The sequence below is a fragment of the Cyrtonyx montezumae genome, unplaced genomic scaffold, assembly GCF_038088225.1.
Source record: "Cyrtonyx montezumae isolate F1298 unplaced genomic scaffold, pur_monq_1.0 scaffold_3, whole genome shotgun sequence".
NCBI lineage: Eukaryota > Metazoa > Chordata > Aves > Galliformes > Odontophoridae > Cyrtonyx > Cyrtonyx montezumae.
In genome coordinates, this window is record NW_027072034.1 from 103236957 (window position 1) to 103258202 (window position 21246).

General features: G+C 41.8%; 1 protein-coding gene across 3 annotated transcripts in view; it reads left to right on the forward strand.

The window, feature by feature from the left end:
- RESF1 (retroelement silencing factor 1) overlaps positions 1–21246 on the forward strand; it is a 307071-nt gene that overhangs the window by 12765 nt on the left and 273060 nt on the right. The window contains exons 2-4 of one of the 3 annotated variants that reach the window (XM_065742635.1): positions 6534–11983; positions 12935–13009; positions 13362–13617. In XM_065742635.1, the coding sequence (XP_065598707.1) occupies positions 6574–11983; positions 12935–13009; positions 13362–13507 (5631 nt within the window). In that variant the 5' untranslated portion in view covers positions 6534–6573 and the 3' untranslated portion in view covers positions 13508–13617. Of the gene's footprint in view, positions 1–6309; positions 11984–12934; positions 13010–13361; positions 13618–21246 lie in introns of those variants that run through there. The other 2 variants (XM_065742636.1, XM_065742637.1) reach the window with 2 other exon arrangements.

Genomic DNA, 21246 nt, shown 5'->3' on the forward strand with positions numbered 1-21246 from the left:
TTTTCCACCTCTCTGTCAAAAACATATTTTCTGAGTAAACTTAACAGACTAAAGGTATGTTTATCTGGAGTCACTCAAGCTCCACCTGAAATTAAGAAAATAGTATGAAAGTGGTGTAAGAGAGGAAGAATGGGAGAGAAGACATCTGACTTCTGTGATCAGTCATAGGGCTGAGCCTCCTTCCCCTGCCATAACGACAGCTATTGGGAAAGATTTGTGCACTCAATTATACCAGGTGGTTCCCTTGTAAATCTCTACAGAGCTATTATTTAACACATTTGTCGTCAGTATTATTCACATCATTGGCATTGACACGTGCAATGCAGGTGGTGTATTTATCATCCACAGTTTGAAAGAATTTTTTTGCTGAAACTCCTTTTCCTGTAGCATGTAGCTACTTCTCAAGTTTCTCCTAGGCACAATCCTACCACGGGGTGGGGGAATGGACTGTGTGGTGCTCTTAGTATTCCAAAATAGCTTCAAGGCTTCTAGCGTGGATGTTGGTGGGAATCGTATCAGTTGCAGACAAAATGTCCTGCTAGATTTGAGGTCGTCCGTTCCATTAGGATGACAATGTGGGGCTTCAGCTACATTGAAATGGAACTCGGTATTTCTAAAACAAATAGGCAGAACTTTCACTTTTTTTTAAAAAACTATTTATTTCTGACTTCCGTTTCCTTTGCTACTTTGATTACAGGAAGAGCTCCTTCCTTTCGTAAACTATCCGGTGTCCACAAGCAGAGCAAGCTTCTGAAACAGTCAGGGCCACTCACAATGCTTTGTGCTGTACCCTTCTGACACCAGAGTGCAAGGGTAGTGTGGTTGAGTTACAGACTGGGGTTATAGTAACAGACATCAGACCAACAGCTTAATGGATGTAAATGCTTATGTAACTTTATTTTGGGATAAACAACTATAAATTGGTAGCATAATTGTTTAAGTTGAAAGGGACTCCTAGTGACTGTGCTCGACTATTGTTTTGAGTATGTTATTAACAAATACCAATCAACAGTACAGTTGTCTGGATTAAAATGAGAGTAAATCCGCTAATGCTGGGTCAAACTTCACTTAATAAATCCAGCTTAAGCTAAAACTTATGCATGTAAAGGCTTGCATTAGCCCAGTTACCATGTCATGTTGTCTTTTCAGGGCCCTATACTCAAAGCTTGAGAGGTGTGTATGTTAGCATGAGTAGCTGCTTTCTGACCCTGTGTATATAATGTGAGGGAATGTGTTGGGATGCCTTGGTTACAGTGTGGTGGCCATAATGAAACATAACGTTCCTACTTTATTTAGTAGCTGTTGCCTAAATCTGCCTTAGAGTAGTTGATAAGAAAATAGCATCTATGCCAAGTACTCTTATCTGTAATGCTTACTGATTGTTATTATGAAGTGGCATAATTTTGTCTTGAAGTAGTTGATTAATTGTTGTTAGAAAGCTTGATAAACTATCTTGTATTGTTCCTCTGAAGCACGGCCTGACTACATTGCAGAAGCAACTGCTGTCAAAGGGAGTGCCCTGTCTGAAGGATTCCAAAGATTTCCCTTCCTCGCAACCCACCAAGTGTATTGAGACACTTGCTTTAGTGATGCAGTTATTATTTAGCCAAAATAGGAATGTTAATGTTAAGTTAGCAGCTTAGTTACTGACACACCTTATTATAGAAATGGTAAATATTTACTCTGACTTGGCAGTTCAGTTACTGTTCGTTCTTGGCACAGAAGTTCCCATACTGTGATTCTGGGGCCTCTTGCTGCCTTTGTGTTAACTTGATGATGTGTAAAGTTTTCAGGTGTCTTAGACACCATCAAACTATTACATGCTTTCTTTATGTTTTCTCTATCTAGGTATTTTCTGACTCCAGTATGCAGGGCTACAGACTTTAAGTTATAATGTTCATTGAATGAAGTATTAAATCTTCTTGGAATATCTTTCTTGATTCAGCAGACTAAAACTGTAACTTTTTTTATTGTTTTAAGCTTCATTTATGAGAAATGCTCTGAATGAAATACCTACTATTATTATATTGGCCTGACAATGTCAGAGCTGTCTGTTGATGAGGCAGATGGCAGCAGAGGGGTGGTCTGACAAAATGGCATGGAATGTGTAAGTGCATATGATCATAGAATCATAGGGGTTGGAATAAACCTCAGGAGATCATAGAGTCCAACCCCCCTGCCAAAGCAGGTTCCCTACACCAGGTCACACAGGTAGGCGTCCAGGCGGGTCTTGAGTATCTCCAGAGAAGGAGACTCCACAACCCCACTGTGCAGCTGTGCCAGTGCTCCGTCACCCTCACCATAAAGAAGTTCTTGTGCACATTCATGCAGAACCTCCTGTGCTGCAGTTTCTGTCCATTCCCCCTTGTCCTGTCTCCACACACTGCTGAAAAGAGTCTGGCCTTGCCACTTTGTCCCCCACACCTCAGATATTTATAAACCTGGATCAGGTCCCCTCTCAGTCTTCTTTTCTCAAGGCTAAACAGACCCAGTTCACTCAGCCTTTCTTCATAGGGGAGATCCTCCAGGCCCTTCACCATCTTTGTGGCCCTGCGCTGGACTCTTTCCAAGAGATCCCTGTCTTTTTTATACTGGGGAGCCCAGAACTGGATACAGTACTCCAGATGAGGCCTCACCAGGGCAGAGTAGAGGGGGAGGATCACCTCCCTTGACCTGCTGGCCACGCTCTTTTTAATGTATCCCAGAATGCCATTGGCCCTCTTGGCCACGAGGACACACTGCTGGCTCATGGTCAACCTTTCATCCACCGGGATACCTAGGTCCCTCTCTGCAGAGCTCCTTTCCAGCAGCTCATCCCCCAGCCTGTACTGGTGCATGCAATTATTCCTCCCTAGGTGCAAGACTCTACACTTGCTTTTGTTAAATTTCATCCAGTTTCTGACTGCCCAGCTCTCCAGCCTGTCCAGGTCTTGCTGAATGGCAGCACAGCCTCCAGGCGTGTCAGCCAATCCTCCCAACTGCGTATAATCAGCAAACTTGCTGAGGGTGGCCGCTATCCCCTCATCAAGGTCATTGATGAAGATGTTGAACAGGACTGGACCCAGCACGGACCCCTGGGGGACACTGCTGGTTACAGGTCTCCAACCAGACTCTACACTGCCAATGACAACCCTCTGCACTCTGCCAGTCAGCCAGTTCTCAACCCACTTGACTGTCCACTCATCTGTCCCACACATCCTTAGCTTTGTTATAAGGATGTAATGGGGGACAGTATCAAATGCCTTGCTGAAATCAAGGTAGACTATATCCACCGCCCTTCCCCTATCTACCCAGCCAGTGACAACATCATAGAAGGTCACCAGGTTGGTCAAGCATGACCTTCCCTTGGTGAACCCATGCTGGCTACTCCTGATAACCTCCTTTTTTTCCAATTGTCTGGAGATGGCATCCAGAACAAGCTGTTCCATCACCTTTCTAGAGACAGAGGTGAGGCTGACTGGCCTATAATTACCAGGATCCTCCTTCTTTCCCTTTTTGAAGACCGGAGTGACATCAGCTATCCTCCAGTCACCAGGCACATCCCCCATTCTCCAAGACCTCTCAAAGATGATAGAGAGCAATTCAGCAGTCACTTCCGCTAGCTCCCTCAGCACCCATGGATGCACCCCATTGGGTCCCATGGGTTTATGAACATTAGCATTGCCTAGGTGCTCACGGACCACCTCTTCCCTGACTGAAGGAAAGTCTCCCATTCCCCAGACTCTCACTAACCTCCAGGGGGAGATCCTCCAGGATTCCCGAGGGAGAGCTTTTTCACTGAAGACAGAAGCAAAGAAGTTGTTCAGTATCTGCCTTCTCAGCATCCCCCGTTACCAGAACACCCCCGTCACCGAGTAGGGGGCCCACATTCTCCCTAATCTTCCTTTTACTGTTAATATACTTAAAAAAGCCTTTTTTATTATCCTTTATCGCTTTTGTCAGATTCAATTCCAGTTGTGCTTTAGCCTTCCTCATTGCATCCCTGCAGGCCCTGACAACCTTTATTCTTCCTGAGTGGTCAGACCCATTTTCCACATTTCATGGACCTTCTGCTTCCCTTTGAGTTTGTGCATGAGCTCCTTGCTCATCCACGCAGGTTTCCTGCTGCCCCTTCCTGATTTCTTGTTCAAAGGGACACACTGATCATGAGCTTGGAAGAAGAGCTGTTTGAATGCTGACCAGCTCTCATGGGCCCCCTTACCTTCTAACACCATAGCCCACGGGATAGCTCCAGGTAGGTCCCGGAAGAGATCGAAGTTGGCTCTCCTCAAGTCCAGGGTAGCAATCCTACTTTTTGCTTTGCTCCTTCCACTCAGTATCTTGAACTCCACCATCTCATGATCACTACAACCCTAGCTGCCCCCAACCTTTACTTCCTTAACAAGTCCTTCCTTGTTAGTGAGAATAAGGTCCAGTAACACTCCTCCCTGTGTTGTTTCCTCCACCACCTGCATCGGAAAGTTGTCTTCAACACATTGCAAGAACCATCTGGACCATGCGTGCTTGGCCAAGTTGCTCATCCAGCAAATATCTGGATAATTGAAGTCCCCCATAAGCACCAACGCCTGGGAACATGATGCTACTTCTAATTGCTTGTGGAAGACCACATCAACCTCCTCTTCCTGATCAGGGGGCTTGTTAGTGCACACCCACAACAGTGTCACCCTTACCTTATGATTATTTATCAGGAAATCTCCAGTCGAATGTTGTTGATTTGTAATCTTCAGCTTGAGTACGGAAGCATATATTCTCACCCGAGCTTCATACATTACTGTAAATATTGCTTTAGTACTGCTGTTAATCTTGGAGGATTTGTGCTGTTTTAATGTGTTTGTTTTTTTTAACAAATTCCACAAGTGGCTTTGTTTTCCATTTTCATTTTGTCTTGACGCTTTTGAGAGCATGAAGTGAGTGAAGAGCTGCAGCTATCCTTAAATCTTGAAAATAATGCTTGGGCAGTCAACTAGAAACCTCTTGACTTTATGATTTTGTAGGCTACATCTGATTAGTAAAATTCTAAAATTGAAACCGGGGGAGACTTAATCTCAAAGAGTCCTCAAAAGAGGAAGTAGGAATAATGGTTGACCTCAGGGAAATTGTATGGAACGTTCTATGGAGAAATTAAGTCTAAGACTCAGCATTTTCGCTTGTGAGTTGCCTTTTTTTTTTAATGAGAGTTTTCTTTTGCTTTGGTGGTACTAGATCTAACAACTTTTACATTTGTCATTCAGGGGTAGCAGGCATACCTGAATGGGCTTGTTGATTATCATCATATGAGGACTGCTCTGAAGGTAATGCTTTGTTTTATTGTTCTGGCCTACAATATCAGAGACAGATGTTGGTGGCATGGCAGAAAAGTTGAAGCTTCCCAAGAATATTGTGTCATTTTTTGCTGCTGTGTGACAGATGGCAACAGAGGGGCAGTCTGACATAGAAATGCAGATGAAACAAAGGTGTGTCATTAAATTCCTTCATGTGGAAGAAATAATTGTGCCCACTGGAATTGGTTGACGCTTGCTGGATATTTCTGGAGGCCTAACAGTGGATGTGAGCACAGTGAGGTGGTGTGTTTAAGTGGTAGTGACAGCAAGACTGGGCTGTCTCCACCATGATTTCTGTGAGTGTGGCATGCTGGTCTTGTTCGTTGGTGTAAAAAATGCATTGTTAATGTTGGTGACTGTTGAAAAGTAGTGTTTGTAGTGTAGAATTTTCTCTATCAAATAGTGTTACTGTGTTCTTTGCATCTGCTGTAGTTCTGATGGAAGTAAATAGGTGGTTGCTTTCAGTGACCTACAGAAATTCTGGAATATTAATGCATGAGGAATTAGATTTGACTGTCATCTCCTGAAGGCATACTCGGCAACAGGAGAGGTGATGATGTCATCCTCACACTTTCTGTCTTCATGCTTACTAGAATCAAGGCTGTTTTCCTTGTAGGTTCGTGTGTCATAACTTGTATTTCTCAAAATTAGTAACTTAACACAGCATCAATGAAGAGTAAGTGTCATGTAAAATGAAAACAAGCAGGGCATGTTATTAAAAGAAATCTTTACTAAACCCATATCTATTTTCTCTTTTTGTTATATTTGAAGGAATAATTGAAGCCCATCTTGTGTAGAAATTCTGACCGATATTATATTCTACAGGGTCTCCTTATCCTCTACTCTTAAGCATTGCTTAGTATATCTGTGTAAGATGATCCAATATTTTTTTTCCTATTGTATTTCATTGTAAATACAGCAGTATTATTACATTAAAAGGTTGAATAATGGAATTAATGAAATAATCTGAGGATTTTGTTTTTCATCAAACAATCAACAGAATTGTTAGCTGCTGCTCTGTCTTGTGACTTAACTGTGTTCTGGGAAATTATCTATGCAGTTTGACGTTAATAATGCTGATGTCCACAGGATGTTCCAATGGAGTTTCTGTTCTGTGTAGCAACTTAAGTCAAAAGTTCTGTTTGTTTGCACTTTAAATCCCTTCTTGGTAAATGAAATAGGTTTTGATTAAAGTTTGGTTTTTGCTTTTAGAATTTCAAGTGTGGACTGAAGAAAAAGAAATTAAGAAAAGATGGACTGGAATGTAAGACCGCTCCAGAATGCTGATGCTCAGAATAACCTGCAAAGCCAAGAATCCTGTTACATTCAAATGCTTCCTAATGTGCAAGCTTTTCCTCAAACAAATGCACTTTCCTCTGAAAATGCATGCAATTATGTGGGAAATGACCAGGTGTATCTACCAACTGTTAATACTGCTTTACCAGGAACATCTGTAGCCATAAAAGGTTTTCTTACCTCAGAATACTCAGTCAATCAGTCTCCACCACCCTATATACAACCTGCACCAGCACTTCCCAATCATGCATCGCGTGTGCCGGGAGAAATGACTCAGAACTCTTGGCCAAACTCTAATAGGCATGTTTCTTCCCATAGAAAGTTTGCTCTCCTGTCTTCTCAAACGAGCAGTGGAAACAGCACGCCGATTGTGCTTCGAGGACCTCACTATGCCACCTCAAGCAGTTATGCTGTTTGTTCACAGATGTCACAGCCACGTTCTCTGAGAACTACATTGCATCAAAGTAACCGTGAATGCATTAATTCTTCAAAGTTGGGGTGCGTACCACAATATAACACAAATACCTCTGCTTCATCTCAAAGCATTTCTGTGCCTGTCAATCAGTCATTCAATCAGTATCACCATTCCCAAAATAATTGTTTGACTTTTGGTACATCTGGGCAACATGTCCAAAACCAAATACATAATTCTGGTAATCAGATTCAATTTTCACAGTCACTGAGTCAAGATACTTCAGCAAATGTACAGCTGCAACAATATGTGCCAAGTCAGATGGGATCAGGAGCTCCTAGTGGATGTTCTGCACCTCCTTTGTTGCCTGCCAACTATGATTCAAAAGGTGTAGCACAGCCTTTACTAGGTGCGCAGCAGGCAGTTCAAAATGTGTTTAATAAATACCCTCTTCGGAGCTGCCCATCAGACAAAAAAAGTGCTTCTGGTTTTAACAGTGTTCAGCAATACCCACAAAAACATCAACTGGGAGAATTCAGTCAATTGGTTAGGAATGGCCATCATTCAAGTGGAAATGTGACAGTAAATCACCTTTTCAGTGAAAAGTCTGCAGCCCCTACTGATGCTTCCTTAGAACTTTATGATGTTCTGCAAGGAACAGTGCCTCTTTCTTCAACGGATGCTTCACAGCCACTGTGTGATCCTGTTTCAGTTCAAGACAGGCAGACTGCTAGTTCAGTGAACATACCTGCTAATTCTCAAACTTCTTTAGCAAGAGAAGATAAAAGGAAAATCACAGCAGACACTCTAGCTTTGGAAAGTCAAAGGCTTCAAGTTATTAAAAGAAAATGCATCCTGCTTGAGAGGATGCACCAGTATAAAAGACAGCTTTTGGCTTCAAAATGTGACAAAAGCACTTCCACGCTTCCTCTGAGTTATGAAAATACACTCCCTAGTCATCTTCCTCAGATGCCCAAGCAAAATGTAGCACCTTCCCTATCACAGGCAGTGAGGACAGACCATCAGCAGCACCCTATTCTTAGGTCTTCACCTGAAGAAGGAAATGCCAAAAACATAACTGGTGGTGACAGCAGAGGGTTAGAAATGACTCAGGGTAATCCTCAGGTAGAGCAGGCAAGCCTTTCATCAAGGCCCCTTCCCATTCCTTCCCACAGCGAACTTACAGCTCTGTTGAATAATCCTGAGAGTTCTCCCATCTTGGAGCAGAAGAATGCCTTGGCCTCGTCTCAGAAAACACTGACATCCTTGAGCGATACTTCATGTCATAGTCAATTGAATAGCTCTAGCAGAAATGGTACGACAAGTGTGGAAAGTTATCCTGAGAACTCGGCGTTTCTTCAGTTTGTATTGAGCAGCACAAATATGTTGAAAGAGAAGAAAGCTGGTACTATTGCTGATAACATACTGACTAATCTCCTTTCTAATGAAAAACAGCAGCTAGATTCAACAGGCTCGAGTGAAAGCTTATCAAAAGACACTAGTGAGAAAGGTAATTTGGTGTCTATGGTCCACACACGCACTCCTGTATCAGAAATGATGGAATCTAATGAAAATAAATTCCATGCTGATGTAGATCAGAAAAAAATGCAGTTTACTGAAAATTCATGTTTTAAACAGAACAATGGTAATTATTCTTTAGAAGAGCTAACCACATGCCTGGGCTTATGGAAAAAACACGGTCCAGAACCTGTGAGTGTTCAGAATAGCCAGTCAAATGAGAGCCCCGCAGCAAATCAGATCTTGCCATTACCTCACAGCCCAAACACAACAAATAAGAGAGAACAAGGTAATCTGGTTAGTACAGATGTAGCAGTCTTGCCTTTAACAACTGTAGGACAAAAGCATGACACGTTAGGTTGCAATTTGATGAAAGGTTTAGAACTCCAAATTGCAGTTGTCTCTCCTTTAGTGCTTTCTAAGCAGGGAACTCAGAGTGAGCCGGCAGACAAGAGTGCAGCATCTGCTGATAAAACCTATCCAGTGATTGAAACAGGAAATATATGTGGTGTTCAAGAAGAGGGGAGAAATGTTTTAACTGTGATTAGTACTGATAAAGGAATGATAGAAAGAGTTTCTTCATCACCTGATGACTGTGTTCTGATTCAGAAGGAGAATCTGTGTTTACAACAGACCAAATCAGCTGATGGAATGAGAATAGTAGAAAACAGTATGAATGCAAATGATTCATGTGGTGAAAACCAAAGGAAACTCAGTCAAACCATGGGAGATGATGAAGAAAATCTACAAAACAAACTTCGTCCTGAATCAGGCCTGAGTTTTTCTAGTAAAATTTTCCAAGAAGATGTTAAAGACCATGAAGGGAAGCAAGAAGTGCTGGAGACAAGAAGTAATACTCCCATAGCTGTGATAGAAGAACAGATGTTCCATATTTCTAGCGTATGTTCTCTTGTTGAAGGTGATAAATCATATAATCCACAAATAGCAAGCATGTTCAGCTCGGTCCCTCAGACGCATGCATTTAACAATGGTACCCCATCAGAAGGAAATGCATCTGACCCACGGCAAAAGGATCAGCGGATGAAGTTGAACAAAAACAACCTGAGGGAGAACACTCCTCGGCGAGAGACTTTGCTGCAAAAGGCATTGCGAGAATCATCATACTGTATTAGTGAAGTAGATAAGATTTTGAATGGTACTGTAGCTAGCCATTCTAAGAAAGCAAGCAGTGGCAAGCTTCCTAGCACAGTTACTACCTCAGAGCAAAAAAAGCCAGTAAATACATCTTCCAAGTATCCTGAAAATGAATTGGGAATTCTTGCTAGTATAAACCAGGAGTTAGCTAGGAATTCACTAGATTCCTTTGTAAGCGTAACTGCTGAAACAAATGCATTCACTGTTACAACCGACAGCGGTCAAGAAAATGTCACATCCACTAAAAAGAGTATAGAAGAAGAGCTGCATGTTTTTGGAGCAGAACCCATTACATATCTAGATAATCAGCTTACTGAACTTATGAAAGAGTTTCCATTTGGTATTGAAGGGGCTGACATACTAACAAAAGAATCAGTAAGAAACAGTTCTGTATCTGAGCAGACAGAGAATCAAACTCAAAAAGACCCTCATGTTTCTGACAAAAAGAAGGATTCGAAGAACCCAATAGATCAGCTACAGATTGCACATTCAACCTCCGGTCTGGTGCAGGAATTATTTCCTGAACAGAGGCCATGCCCCTCGACTGAATGCAGTGGAGCAACGAGTCAACAGTCTGAAAAGACTTCAACGCAGGAGGAGAGCCCTGAAAGCAGTGTTCAGCCCAGTCAAAGTCTATGTAAGGAGAAAGAAAACCCACAGTCCCCTTCCAGCTCTGGAAATAAAGAGGTTTGTAGTTTAACGGGTTGTCTGTCTGTATCGGGTGAAATGTCACAGAGCGCCTGTAAACGTAGAACTTCTGTTTCAGATGAAAATGCCGATCAACTCTCAGAAGCCGAAAACACTAACTCTGCAGAGAGACGAGAAAACAACGTTAAATCTGATGCCATGATGAAGAACAACTGTGTGGTAGAAAACCCACCAATTTGTGAAAATGTTCAAAATAGCATTGAGAAAAATAAAAAAGATGTGTGCAAATACCTCTCTGTAGTGAACAAAATATCCAAGATGGATGATGAGCACAAACCCCTTTCAACACAACTGGAAAAAATTAGGCCCCTTAATTCCTCTGAAAAACATGATGTTAATAAATCAAAAAGCAGTAACTGGAAGGAAGAGGTGCAAGAGTCTAGAAGAATCCCACTGTTAAAGAAAGAGTTTCATTCTGACAAAAAAGATAATCAGAAAGTCTCAGAAGGGGAGTTGTTAGAGAAAGCTGGTTGTACAGATGTAGACACGATGAAATCATCCGAAAAGGAGAGAATTTTCAAAATGAAGACACTTTTAAAAGATAAAACCAAAACAGATTTGGCCCTGAAATCCCAAAGAGGCATTCACAAGTGTACGAAGTCAGAGAACGCTGCAATTAAGCTCACTGAAGCCCATCAAGGACAAAAAAAAATTATCTGTGACAAGTACCCAGGTAAAGAACAGAATTGCAAGAAACATAGTGATGTACTTGGACAAAATGTAGGAATTAATACCGAAGGGAAAGCAAAGTTATTGCCAGAAATAAAAAGTGAAAAGCTGAATAATTATCATGCTGAAGCTGTGAAGTTCCCAAACTATGGCATTGTAGACTTCAAGTCAAGCAACCACAAATTTTCTCAGCATAAACCTGTAAAAGCTCATCCACCAAAGGAGGAGTCATACAAACGAAAGAGGAAGGACAGTATGATTGGAAAAACAAACTCTAAAAAAACAAAGGTGGAAGAGGAAAGATTAAAACAATCTGAAACAAAGAATTCCAAGCAACGTTCATATAACCACAAGAGAAACACTGACAAGATGAAAAAGTTGAATGGAGAAAATGTCTGGAAACCTAAGAATTCCTCATCAGAGCGCTCTATGCTTAAACTACAGAGGATAAGGGGTCGATCTACTGCCTCCAAAAACCACTTTTCTAACAAAGAAAGACATTTTGATGATGAAAGCAAAGACAAGTCTTCCGAGAAAATGTTTTCTGATAAAAACTTGCTGTATTTAAACAGAAGAACAAACAGACTGAAATTACATCTTCAAAAGGAACCCAAAAAACACTATCTAAATAGAGTTGCGTTTAAACGTACTACACAGGAACGCATATATCTGACAAAGTTGGAGACGTCACCTGTCAGACCTGTCTTGCATGTAAAGTCCAAAGTACCACAACATAGCACAGATTCTAAAAGAGATGCTTCTCTCTCCGAAAAAGAGAAATCACGGAAACGGCAAGTACTTGAATTTAAGCTGTGTCCAGAGATACTGTTCAGAAATTCAGCCACTGATGATGAAAGCTTAGCTGCAAAGAATTCTCTGGAAAAGGAGAAAACTACTGTGGCAGGTATGATGAATATGTGGTTCTTCTCTTCAAAAGGAATGTGTGTTCATAGTTCAGATGAGGTTGAGAGTCATGAGTTGAGGTAGAATGCTTGCATGTAAAACTGGTTCTCTCTGAAAATTTTGAATATCCTTGTAATTTGTTTTTCTAAGTAATCAAGAAATTTTTGCCAATGAAAATATTTGCCTGTTCATGATATACAGAACTACATGCATTGAAAATGTGGGACTGTAGAAGTTGATAGTTGATATTGCTTATCACAGAACTGTAGAATCACAGAGTTGCAGGGGCTGGAAGGGACCTCAAGAGATCAGAGTCCAACCCCCTGGCTTTCTGATGAACATTAGCTGTGGGTTAAGCTGAAAAAAGTGGAATACCTTCGGTTTCAGATTTTATTCCTCTTCTTTAGGTTTTACAGAATAAGTTTAGTTTGAAACATGGTACTTTCATATAACTTTTCAAGAAAGCTTTCTATCCTACTCATCGCAAATAGTTTGGCTTGTTTGTAGACAGAACTTCTACTGGTATTGTTACCAAAGGTGATCTGATCTGTATCCATTGTTAGCCCAGTTATGCGTACATTCAGCTGGAAGAGCAAGATGAGATCTTCTGAAGCCTTGAAGGAGAAGAAGGCTTGGGCCAGACTTTCAGATTGCTGCAGCATTTTCTTTGTAACCACTGCCATCTTTACTTTAAGTTGTCTTTCTCATCCTACCTATCCCCAATCTTTACACATTTTAAGCATTGCGTTGTGAGGTGTATTTATGTTAAACACACTGTTTGATTATAAATAAAAATAAATCTTAAGTTGTACTTACCAGCCCTTGCAGTTATCTTTGTGCCCAAAGAAAATTCTTTTTCCAGGGGTAGTATACATGTTAGAGCTTAATACTGAGTAGAGACCAGTGTTTGTTGTAAAGGAACTTAAAAAAAACCTTTTATTTTTCTTTAAAGGTGTCAAGAGTAAAAAAGAAGATTGGTTAAAGTATGATTCAGTGAAGCAAAATAAACTGAAAGAGATCTTTACAGGTGAACTGGCTTTTGTTTGTTGATTTTGAAATAAAAGTTAAATACTCTCTGCTTGGTTTTAAGTTTTCTTTCAGAGCAGCAATTTTTTATAAACTAATTTAATTGATTATTTAGTAATTCTGCTGCCAGAATGGGTACTGTTGAGTAGACATACAAGTTGCAAAGACTTGTGGAAATTGTTATTGTCGTGGGGATATGTTGTTGGAGACCAGTGGAATTTTCTAGTATGTGTATGTGCTCTTGAATAAGTTGCACTGGTGGTGAGATTTCTCCAGAACTTTACATTGTAGGCAAAGCACAAGCTAGCTGCTGGCAATTTTTGCTTTAACCTGCTTCTCTCCTTGTCTTTCAGTTGAGGACTCTATTCCACTTGATACAGCCATACGAATACTGGAAGGAGATGATGAGGCTCTTCACATTCCGATCAAAGACTCAAAACAGATGTTTCAAACCTACAGGAAAATGTATCTGGAAAAAAAGTTGGAAAAGCCTGGATAGCACTCCTGTATCATACGTCTTACTTGATATCACTGGGAAAAAATGTGGACAGTAGAATTTTTGTTCCAATTTACTTCCTGTTTCTGCATAAGTGTTTATATTTTTTTTCAGTAGTACTTGTGAATGAGTGGGAATTTACTTAATGTGTATTTATTGCACAAATGGGCTTTGGTGCTGAAAATATCATTGTCAAATATTTTCTTTCTTTTGGGCATATTTGATATTTTTTTCTTTTTTTTCTTTTTTTTTTAAGTACAGGAGATAGACGAATCTTGAAGAAAAATAAAACATGCATTTAAAAAAAAGACCCTCAGAGTCATTTAAGTCATCATAATCTGTTTTTTTTTCTGAGTTTGGAAAAATTCAGCTTCTGAGACTTTCCATTGCTGGCAGTGGAAAAATATTTCTACTAGAAAGGGACTACAAGGATTCTCAGGCATTATGTGTTTAATTTCTATTTATGCTAGTTTGATTTTTGTTCTTCTAAGCAAGGCTCTCTTTTTTTTTTTTTTTGTAAACTTGGAATACAGATATAAAACCCTTAAGCATGAAGATAAGGGAGTACCGTGAAGTATTTATGCTGCTACTCAGTTTTCTCAGATATATTTTTGTAGAAATTGTAGAAGTTGAACTCTGAATTCTTCATCTGAACACAGTGCTGTGAGCTCACAGCTCACTGAAGAATCTTCCCTCCTTCCCTCCTTCTCTTTCTGCTTTCTTTGCAGAGTTTAAATTCACTTCTGTCTAGACTATGATGCTCATTTTAACTAGACTGTAATTAATTCTTTGTTTATAAAGTATTAGCTGATGTTTGACTAAAGATACACTGTGACATAAGAATTATATTTGTTGTCGGATGTGTTTTTTTAAGTGCCTATTCAGTGTTGTTCACAATTTTGAATTGTCTTTTTTTTTCAGTATTCTGATTCTTTTTATTTGTTTAAGCCTTTATACCAAAAGTTAAAAGCTTCATAGATATTTTACTGAATGACTTTTTGACTTTTTAATACTTTAAATAAACTTTCAAAGGCTATGCCCAATCTTTATGTTTGTCGCAGTTAGTTAAATTAGCATCACAGGTAATCCTGTCGATCAAACACAGCTTTAAAATGAGTTTCAGATCTTCCTCCTTTGAAAGGTTTCATAGTTAAGAATGAGAGCTTTTTGAATCAATTGAACGAACAGAATGTACTTAGATTTCAGAAAAGAGTATTTTTCTCTTCAGCATTGTTCTTTCTCTTTTCTGTTTTGTCTTGAATTAGCATGAGCACCTGAAGAGCCTTCAGTGTTACTCCAATCATGAAGAGGCATGCTTGTAGGAATCTTGAGTATAATCATCCAGTGGAGCATAAAGTTACAATTTCCTATACCTCTGTGTACACTGAAGTGGGGAAGAGGGGAAAAAAAGGCTTTTGTTGGAAGTTTTCCCTTCCATTATATGTAGATTTCTTCTTGCAAACTGGGGAGCTATTGATGATGTTCTGAACTCCCCACTTGTCTGTCTCAGGTGCCTTAATAACTTGTATTGTTTCTGAATGGATACCTAAGTATTAGTGAGTTGAAAACTTTGCCTCTGGAGGATTTTTTAACAATGTTGGCAACTCTCAAGAAGGTTTTATTTCACGCTTTAATAGGTGTTCAGCAGCTGCATTATACTGGCTGCACTGACAGAGATGATTGATTGTAGCCTTTGGTGTACCCAGTACAAACAGCACGATTCCTGCCTGAATCTGTTATTTTCAATAGGTAATTACTCAATCCTTTGGCCCGTAAGGATTGTTGTGTTTGCAGAAGTTTGCTCCCTGGATCCCAGGAAGTAAAAATTGTGAGAATGCCTGTTTTTGCACCCAGTGGATGCAGTTATTTTTTCTTTCTCTATTACACCAAGGTATCAGCATTTCTGACAGTGCTCACAAGGCTACTGGTCACTTAAGGCTGCTATGCTGTTTTGGTCAGGCTAGGAAAGACTGGCCACATGCCTTTGTAGTACTTTTCGCTACATCTGGCCCCTACCCTTTGCTATGTTACTGCTTTATTGTTTTGTGCACCTGCCTTATAAGATACATGTACCACATGCTGCTACTTACTTTCTATTTCTTCTGCTCCTTATACTGCTTGATCTCAGCCAGGCAAGATGTTAAGATCCACCTAGATATGGCTTATATGAGAAAAACTAGCTCCGTGTTGTTTGAAGAAAGCTGAACATATGAACATGAGTGCATTCACTTGTGCTGAGAATATCCATAATGAATATGTGAGTGTTGTCATGTGTTTCCTGAACATGTAATGTGTGTCTGGGAACACCAATAGACTTTGAGGTCTTGCTTACCCTTATATGAGCGCCCATGCTTCTGTTTGTGGGTCCCGGAATTCCATGTGAGCTTCAGCCTGAGCCTTCAGTCCCTGCCTAAGTGATGTCTGAGAAGTATTTGTCTATTATAGCCTGTGCCTGGACGTGAAAACTGCCCAGTGATTCAGACTCTGACCAATGACCTGTCCTCCTGTCTGGACTCAGACATGTATCGTCACTCTGAAGCTGTCTGTCAATCACTGAGGTGTCTCCGACACCTGGTTACCTTCACTGGCTCTGATTCTGGCCTGTGAATTGAGTTCATGGTTTTACCTTAGCCCTTCACCATCACAAACTTCTCTAGTGACCTGGACTCTGTCCTCACCCTGTTTGTCATCCCTGGCCTGTCTTGCTCACCTTGCTTGGCTGTGGTGGGAAGGGTGAGACTCCTGCCTAGGCTTTTATGGAGCAACTGATACTCGCTGAGCCCTGGCAGATACAGAACTGTAAAATGTGTGTGAGCAACATATCTACCTGCTGGTATCCACCTTCACTTTTCTTCCCACACCCTTTTAGGAAACTCAGTGTCAATAGATAGTGCTGCCAGTTCCACCGTTCTTGCCTTTGTGACCCAGGAGCCGTATGGGTGAAACAACAGTTTGACATCGTTGTCTTTTGCAACTTAGAAGTAGAATCAATGTAAGCACAAACATCTCTAACATGAGTGCCTCCCTGGCTGGTTTGTATGTGTGTTGAGTCTGGAGGTCAAGTTACCTGTTTAAATCCAAACTTCCTCAAGAAAGGAAATACAGTACTTAGGTATCTTGCTACTAGATGGTAAATTTGTAAACAGAAATCAATGACTTCGAAGATCATTGTGCAAAACATGTCAGCCTACAGTCTGGAAACCATTTCTGGCAGAAGGGTGTCAAGAGGCATTCCCCTGTGTATATAGGCAGTGAAAGGAAGAACAATGAAAAAACGATCCTTCTGCTCACTGCGCAGTGGGCCTAGTGATGGTGGACTTGGGAAATATATTCTGTTATCCTGCCCTTACTGCCAGATCTGCTGTCCTTCCTTTCTCATCATTGAGCCTGTGCACAGCCTATTCTGCAGGAGTGAAGAGTTACCCATTAAAGGAACATGGACCACTCGAGCCAATTGTTTGTGCACAAGTCCATGAAACAAGGCAGGATGCATCTGAGTGTGATGGGAGGTCTGCATGATATCACAGAAGGCAACAGTTCTCTGTTGTCTTGTAAAGCTCATGACAACTTTGCAGGAGGGAGGTTCTTGATACTGCAGGAGCCTGGTCACCATGACCTGTTTATTTGGGAAGGTTATAGAACTAACCTTGATGCCCTGTCTACCTAAGCAGAGTAAGGATAAAGTTGCTTGCAACAGTCAAAATGTATTCACAAAGGATTCACTCCTGACCAGCCCAGTTGGTCTCCTATAATGATATGAATTGTTCTGTGGATCAGGGAAATTTAGGAAGATGTTTAATGAGGCTTCTTGTATTGTTTTCTGATTGTATTCCTGGAGCCAAGTTGTAAGGAGGTGGTTTGGATAAGTGGCCAGCATAGCAGCTGGAAGATTAGCTAAACATTTGGCTCAGAGGGTACAGTGGTACAGAGTCCAGCTGGCTGCTGCTGATTACTGGCATTACTTAGGGATTGATGCTTGGGCTGTCACTGTTCCTCACTTCTGTCAATGATTGGGAAAGTAGGATTCAATGAACCTTTGCAGTTTTACATGGAGAAATGGAGTTCTCAGGGTCCTGGAAGATGAAAAACTTAACATGAGCCAGTGGTATGTGCTTGCAGCCTGGAAGGCCAACTGCATCTTCAACTGCATCAACAGAGGGGCAGCCTGTAAGAGAGAGGGAGGGGATTGCCCTCTGCTCTGTCCTCTTGAGGCCCCATGTGCAGGACTGTGTCCAGGCCTGGGCCCCCCAGCAGGCCAGAAAGCCGTGAGTGGAGTGCATTTCCAGTGGGAGTCTTCTGGTGTCACATTTCACTCTTTCCCTCACACTCCTCATTAAAATTAGAACAGTTTAACAGCAGGAAACAGTGTGATTTAAGAGATCTATCCTGTGGGACATTATTATCTAACATAGTATTTTACAGAGGTCCTTGCGGATGTTCAGGAGGTGCTGCTGAGGATATTAATGATCTGCTTGGTAGGCAGCAGGCACTGGATGAAGGCCCAGTTGTCAACTGTAGGCCAAGATGCGCAAATGTGCAAACTTTCTTATGTAATGTGGGGATGAATCATGAAGCACTTTTCCAAGGTGGGGCCTATGAGCCTCAGGGTTCTCCCTGTGGCTGGTGTGTGTAATGGGCATCACATTGTGGTGTTACTGCTGTGAGACATCCACACCAATGTCCTTATCAATAAAACCTGAAGTTTGCAATGTGCTTGGAGGTTTATCCCTTCAGTTCTCTATCTCATCCAACACTTCCTATTGACAGAAGTAGTTCTGGGCTTTTTTAATGTTGTGCTCAGAGAGATCAAAAGGATGATCATATTGAGGAGATAGTCATCCATGTAATGACTCACCTGGATGATAGGAGAGAATGCTGCTGTGTGGAGTGCTCGACTACCAAATAACCTTGGCAGCTGAAGCACATACACGACTGTGGTGCATACCTGTTGTCAAACAGTACCCTTGAGAGTAATTATTCCTGGCACGTGAAGCTTGAATAGGCTTTGAGTGCTCCTTATCAAATACCTCACCCACATATATCATCCCTAGTTGGTCTCACTCTGACAATCTAAGTTTGCAGTGAAAGAAGAACTAAGTCCTGAGAGAGCTAGAAAGCTGGGGAACCTCACCATGGATGGCAGCATGACATACTCTGATCAGAGTTCCATATCATGCTGTATCATCTCAGTGTTCACAATATCCAGAGAGATGCAAACTGAAGGTGAGCTCTCTGTTTTCTTTTATCCTCATAGTAAATGTTTTATAACCTCCTGGGTAGTACTTAAGCATTTATTGTTGGGATCCTAAGTGACAGTGCTCACTGGTGCAGAACAGTGTTCCTTTGAACTCCCACTGCATCACTGTCATGCTCCAATATAAAAGAGGGAGACAAGGTTCTTAGATTAGGGTTATACCCGGCGTGAGATTAAGAAGCAACGGTTCAAATGTTGGTCCGACCAGTTTATTACCAATATTGACCAGGGAGATGGGGAAGGCGGACACTGTTACCAATAAGGGTGATGGGGAAGGGAAAGGCGAGAGATAGAAAAGATAGGAAAGAAGCAAGGGTTTGTATAACTCAGGGAAAGTCACCAGCCAGGATTCTAGGGGCAGTCCGGTTGCAAGCGGCTCCGAAGGTCCGAGGCAGAAGAGCAGGGGCGGCAGAAGTGGGGAGAACAGCAGCAGCGACAGGCAGCCCTGAGCAGCAAGCAGCTGTCCTGGAGAAGCGGCACCGGGTCAGCACAGGAGAAGCAGCACAGGGTCAGTCCAGGAACAGCATCAGTCAGCACCGGAGAAACAGCTAGGGGTCAGCACTAGGAGGGGCAGCAGTGAACTGTGATCAGCTTGTGAAACATGTAAAGGTGATTCGTGTCAAAGATAAAAAGTCAAAGCTGCTGACACAATACTTTTAAACTGGCATTAATTCCAATTGGCATATAAAGTTATTTTTAAAGGAGTAAAATTTCCTTGTAAGGCATGGAAGGATAGAACTCTGCATTTCAAACTCTAGCCTTGCAAAACAAAGAAAGCAAAATCCTCACACCAAGGAGTGAGAGATAAGCATCTTTAACGCAGACCTTGCAAAGACCGGCCTGGAATGCACCAAGGAACGAATAGGAAACAGCCTTCATCCATAAAGGCCACTTGAAGAAGAGGGGCTTCAGGGAATTTTTCGACTGCAAATCATCTTGATAATTGTCGCGGCGCCTTAATGTCTCTGTTATGGTTGTAAATAGGGGCCAGTAGTCCTTTTCGGGGTACTTAGCTTGGAGAAGCTAATCACTGGAGAAGGACCACATGGCACCAAAGGTACTACCCCCTTACTGATTTATCTGTTGGGCCAACTGTGTTAAGCTTATCGATAAGAAAACAGGACGGACATCCTGTTCCCCCAACAGGATGACCAAATGGATGTCCCTCCTAACAAAACACCAGTGAGGGGCTCTCCCCCTTCAAGGTTTGAAGATTTACAGCAAAATCGACCCTTAAGTGTAATCCTCTCTATAAACCAGAGTTTGGAATGTGATGAGTATGTATGAACTATACCTATAAATAGGTATTCTTTCTTTCTTTGGTGTGTGTCGTTGGTGGAGTGAGACTCCCTGGTACACCCAGCGCTGCTTGCTTATTGCTTTTCACTCTTTGATTGTAATAAAATATTCCAAAAACTCTGATTGCACTCTGGGCATTTATAACAAGCTCATGAGGTCTCTCTTAAGAGATGGCTTCCCTGGGATGCAGCGAGCAGTGATCAGCTCGTGAGGGTTCAGGTGGTAGAACACCTCTAAGGAGCAGCAAGGTCCAGGAGAAAGCAGCATGTCTCAGGCAGCAGGCCCAGGAGGGAGTTCAGCAGCAGGGATCAGCTCATGAGGTTTCTGATGGAAAAGTACCCCATCTCATGGTTGTCTGTCCCTCTTTTATCCTCCATTTTTCTTGCCTACATGACAAATCCTGTGCTAGGATGCCAGGCAAGCTTCTCCTGAGATGGCTATCTCCCCACGGAGATGAGTACCACACAAAAGAGCGTTCAGCAGCCATTGAGCTGCAGCTTATCTCTCTTTCATTGCCCCAGGACATGCCCATCTGCTTGTCCCTTAGACAAAGGATTTCACAACCCTTGCCCAGGACTAGCTTGGACATGTTTGGACATGTTCATCAGCAAACGTTGAGGCAATGGTATAAAATAATCGTCTCTTACAATCATCTTCAGAGCTAGCACACTGGAGAGCCACTGAAGGCACTGCTGCCATTTTGGCCCACATAGTGACTGAGGGAAAATGAAAGTTTTCAGAACACACTCCTCAGTAAGGAACTGGCTTGGGGTCCTTGCATAGATACATATATTTCATCTCATGCCAAAGAAAATACATAATTACTTCTTCTCATCTACTTAGAAGTGATGTTTGAGAAGGCCAACAGAGAAGTGTGTGTAACAGTGCAGTGGAAATATTAAGTCACAGCTTGAACCAGGATAATACCTAGTGGGAAGGCAGGAGCGAGCCATGGGAGCAACCAGAAGGGCTTGCAGCCCGCATCCACCACTTTGCAGATCTCATTTATGGGTTGACAATGGAGGGAAGATATCTTGGAGATCCCTGCCTACCTGATGCCTTCTCAAGGTAAGCAGCTTCTTTCCTTTATTTCTGCCCCCACGGCTGTTGCATTTGAGCAAATCCTCACTTGCTGTGGCCTAGGACCTTGCTGCCCTGCTGTCATTGCTGTACTTTCTATTGCATTAAA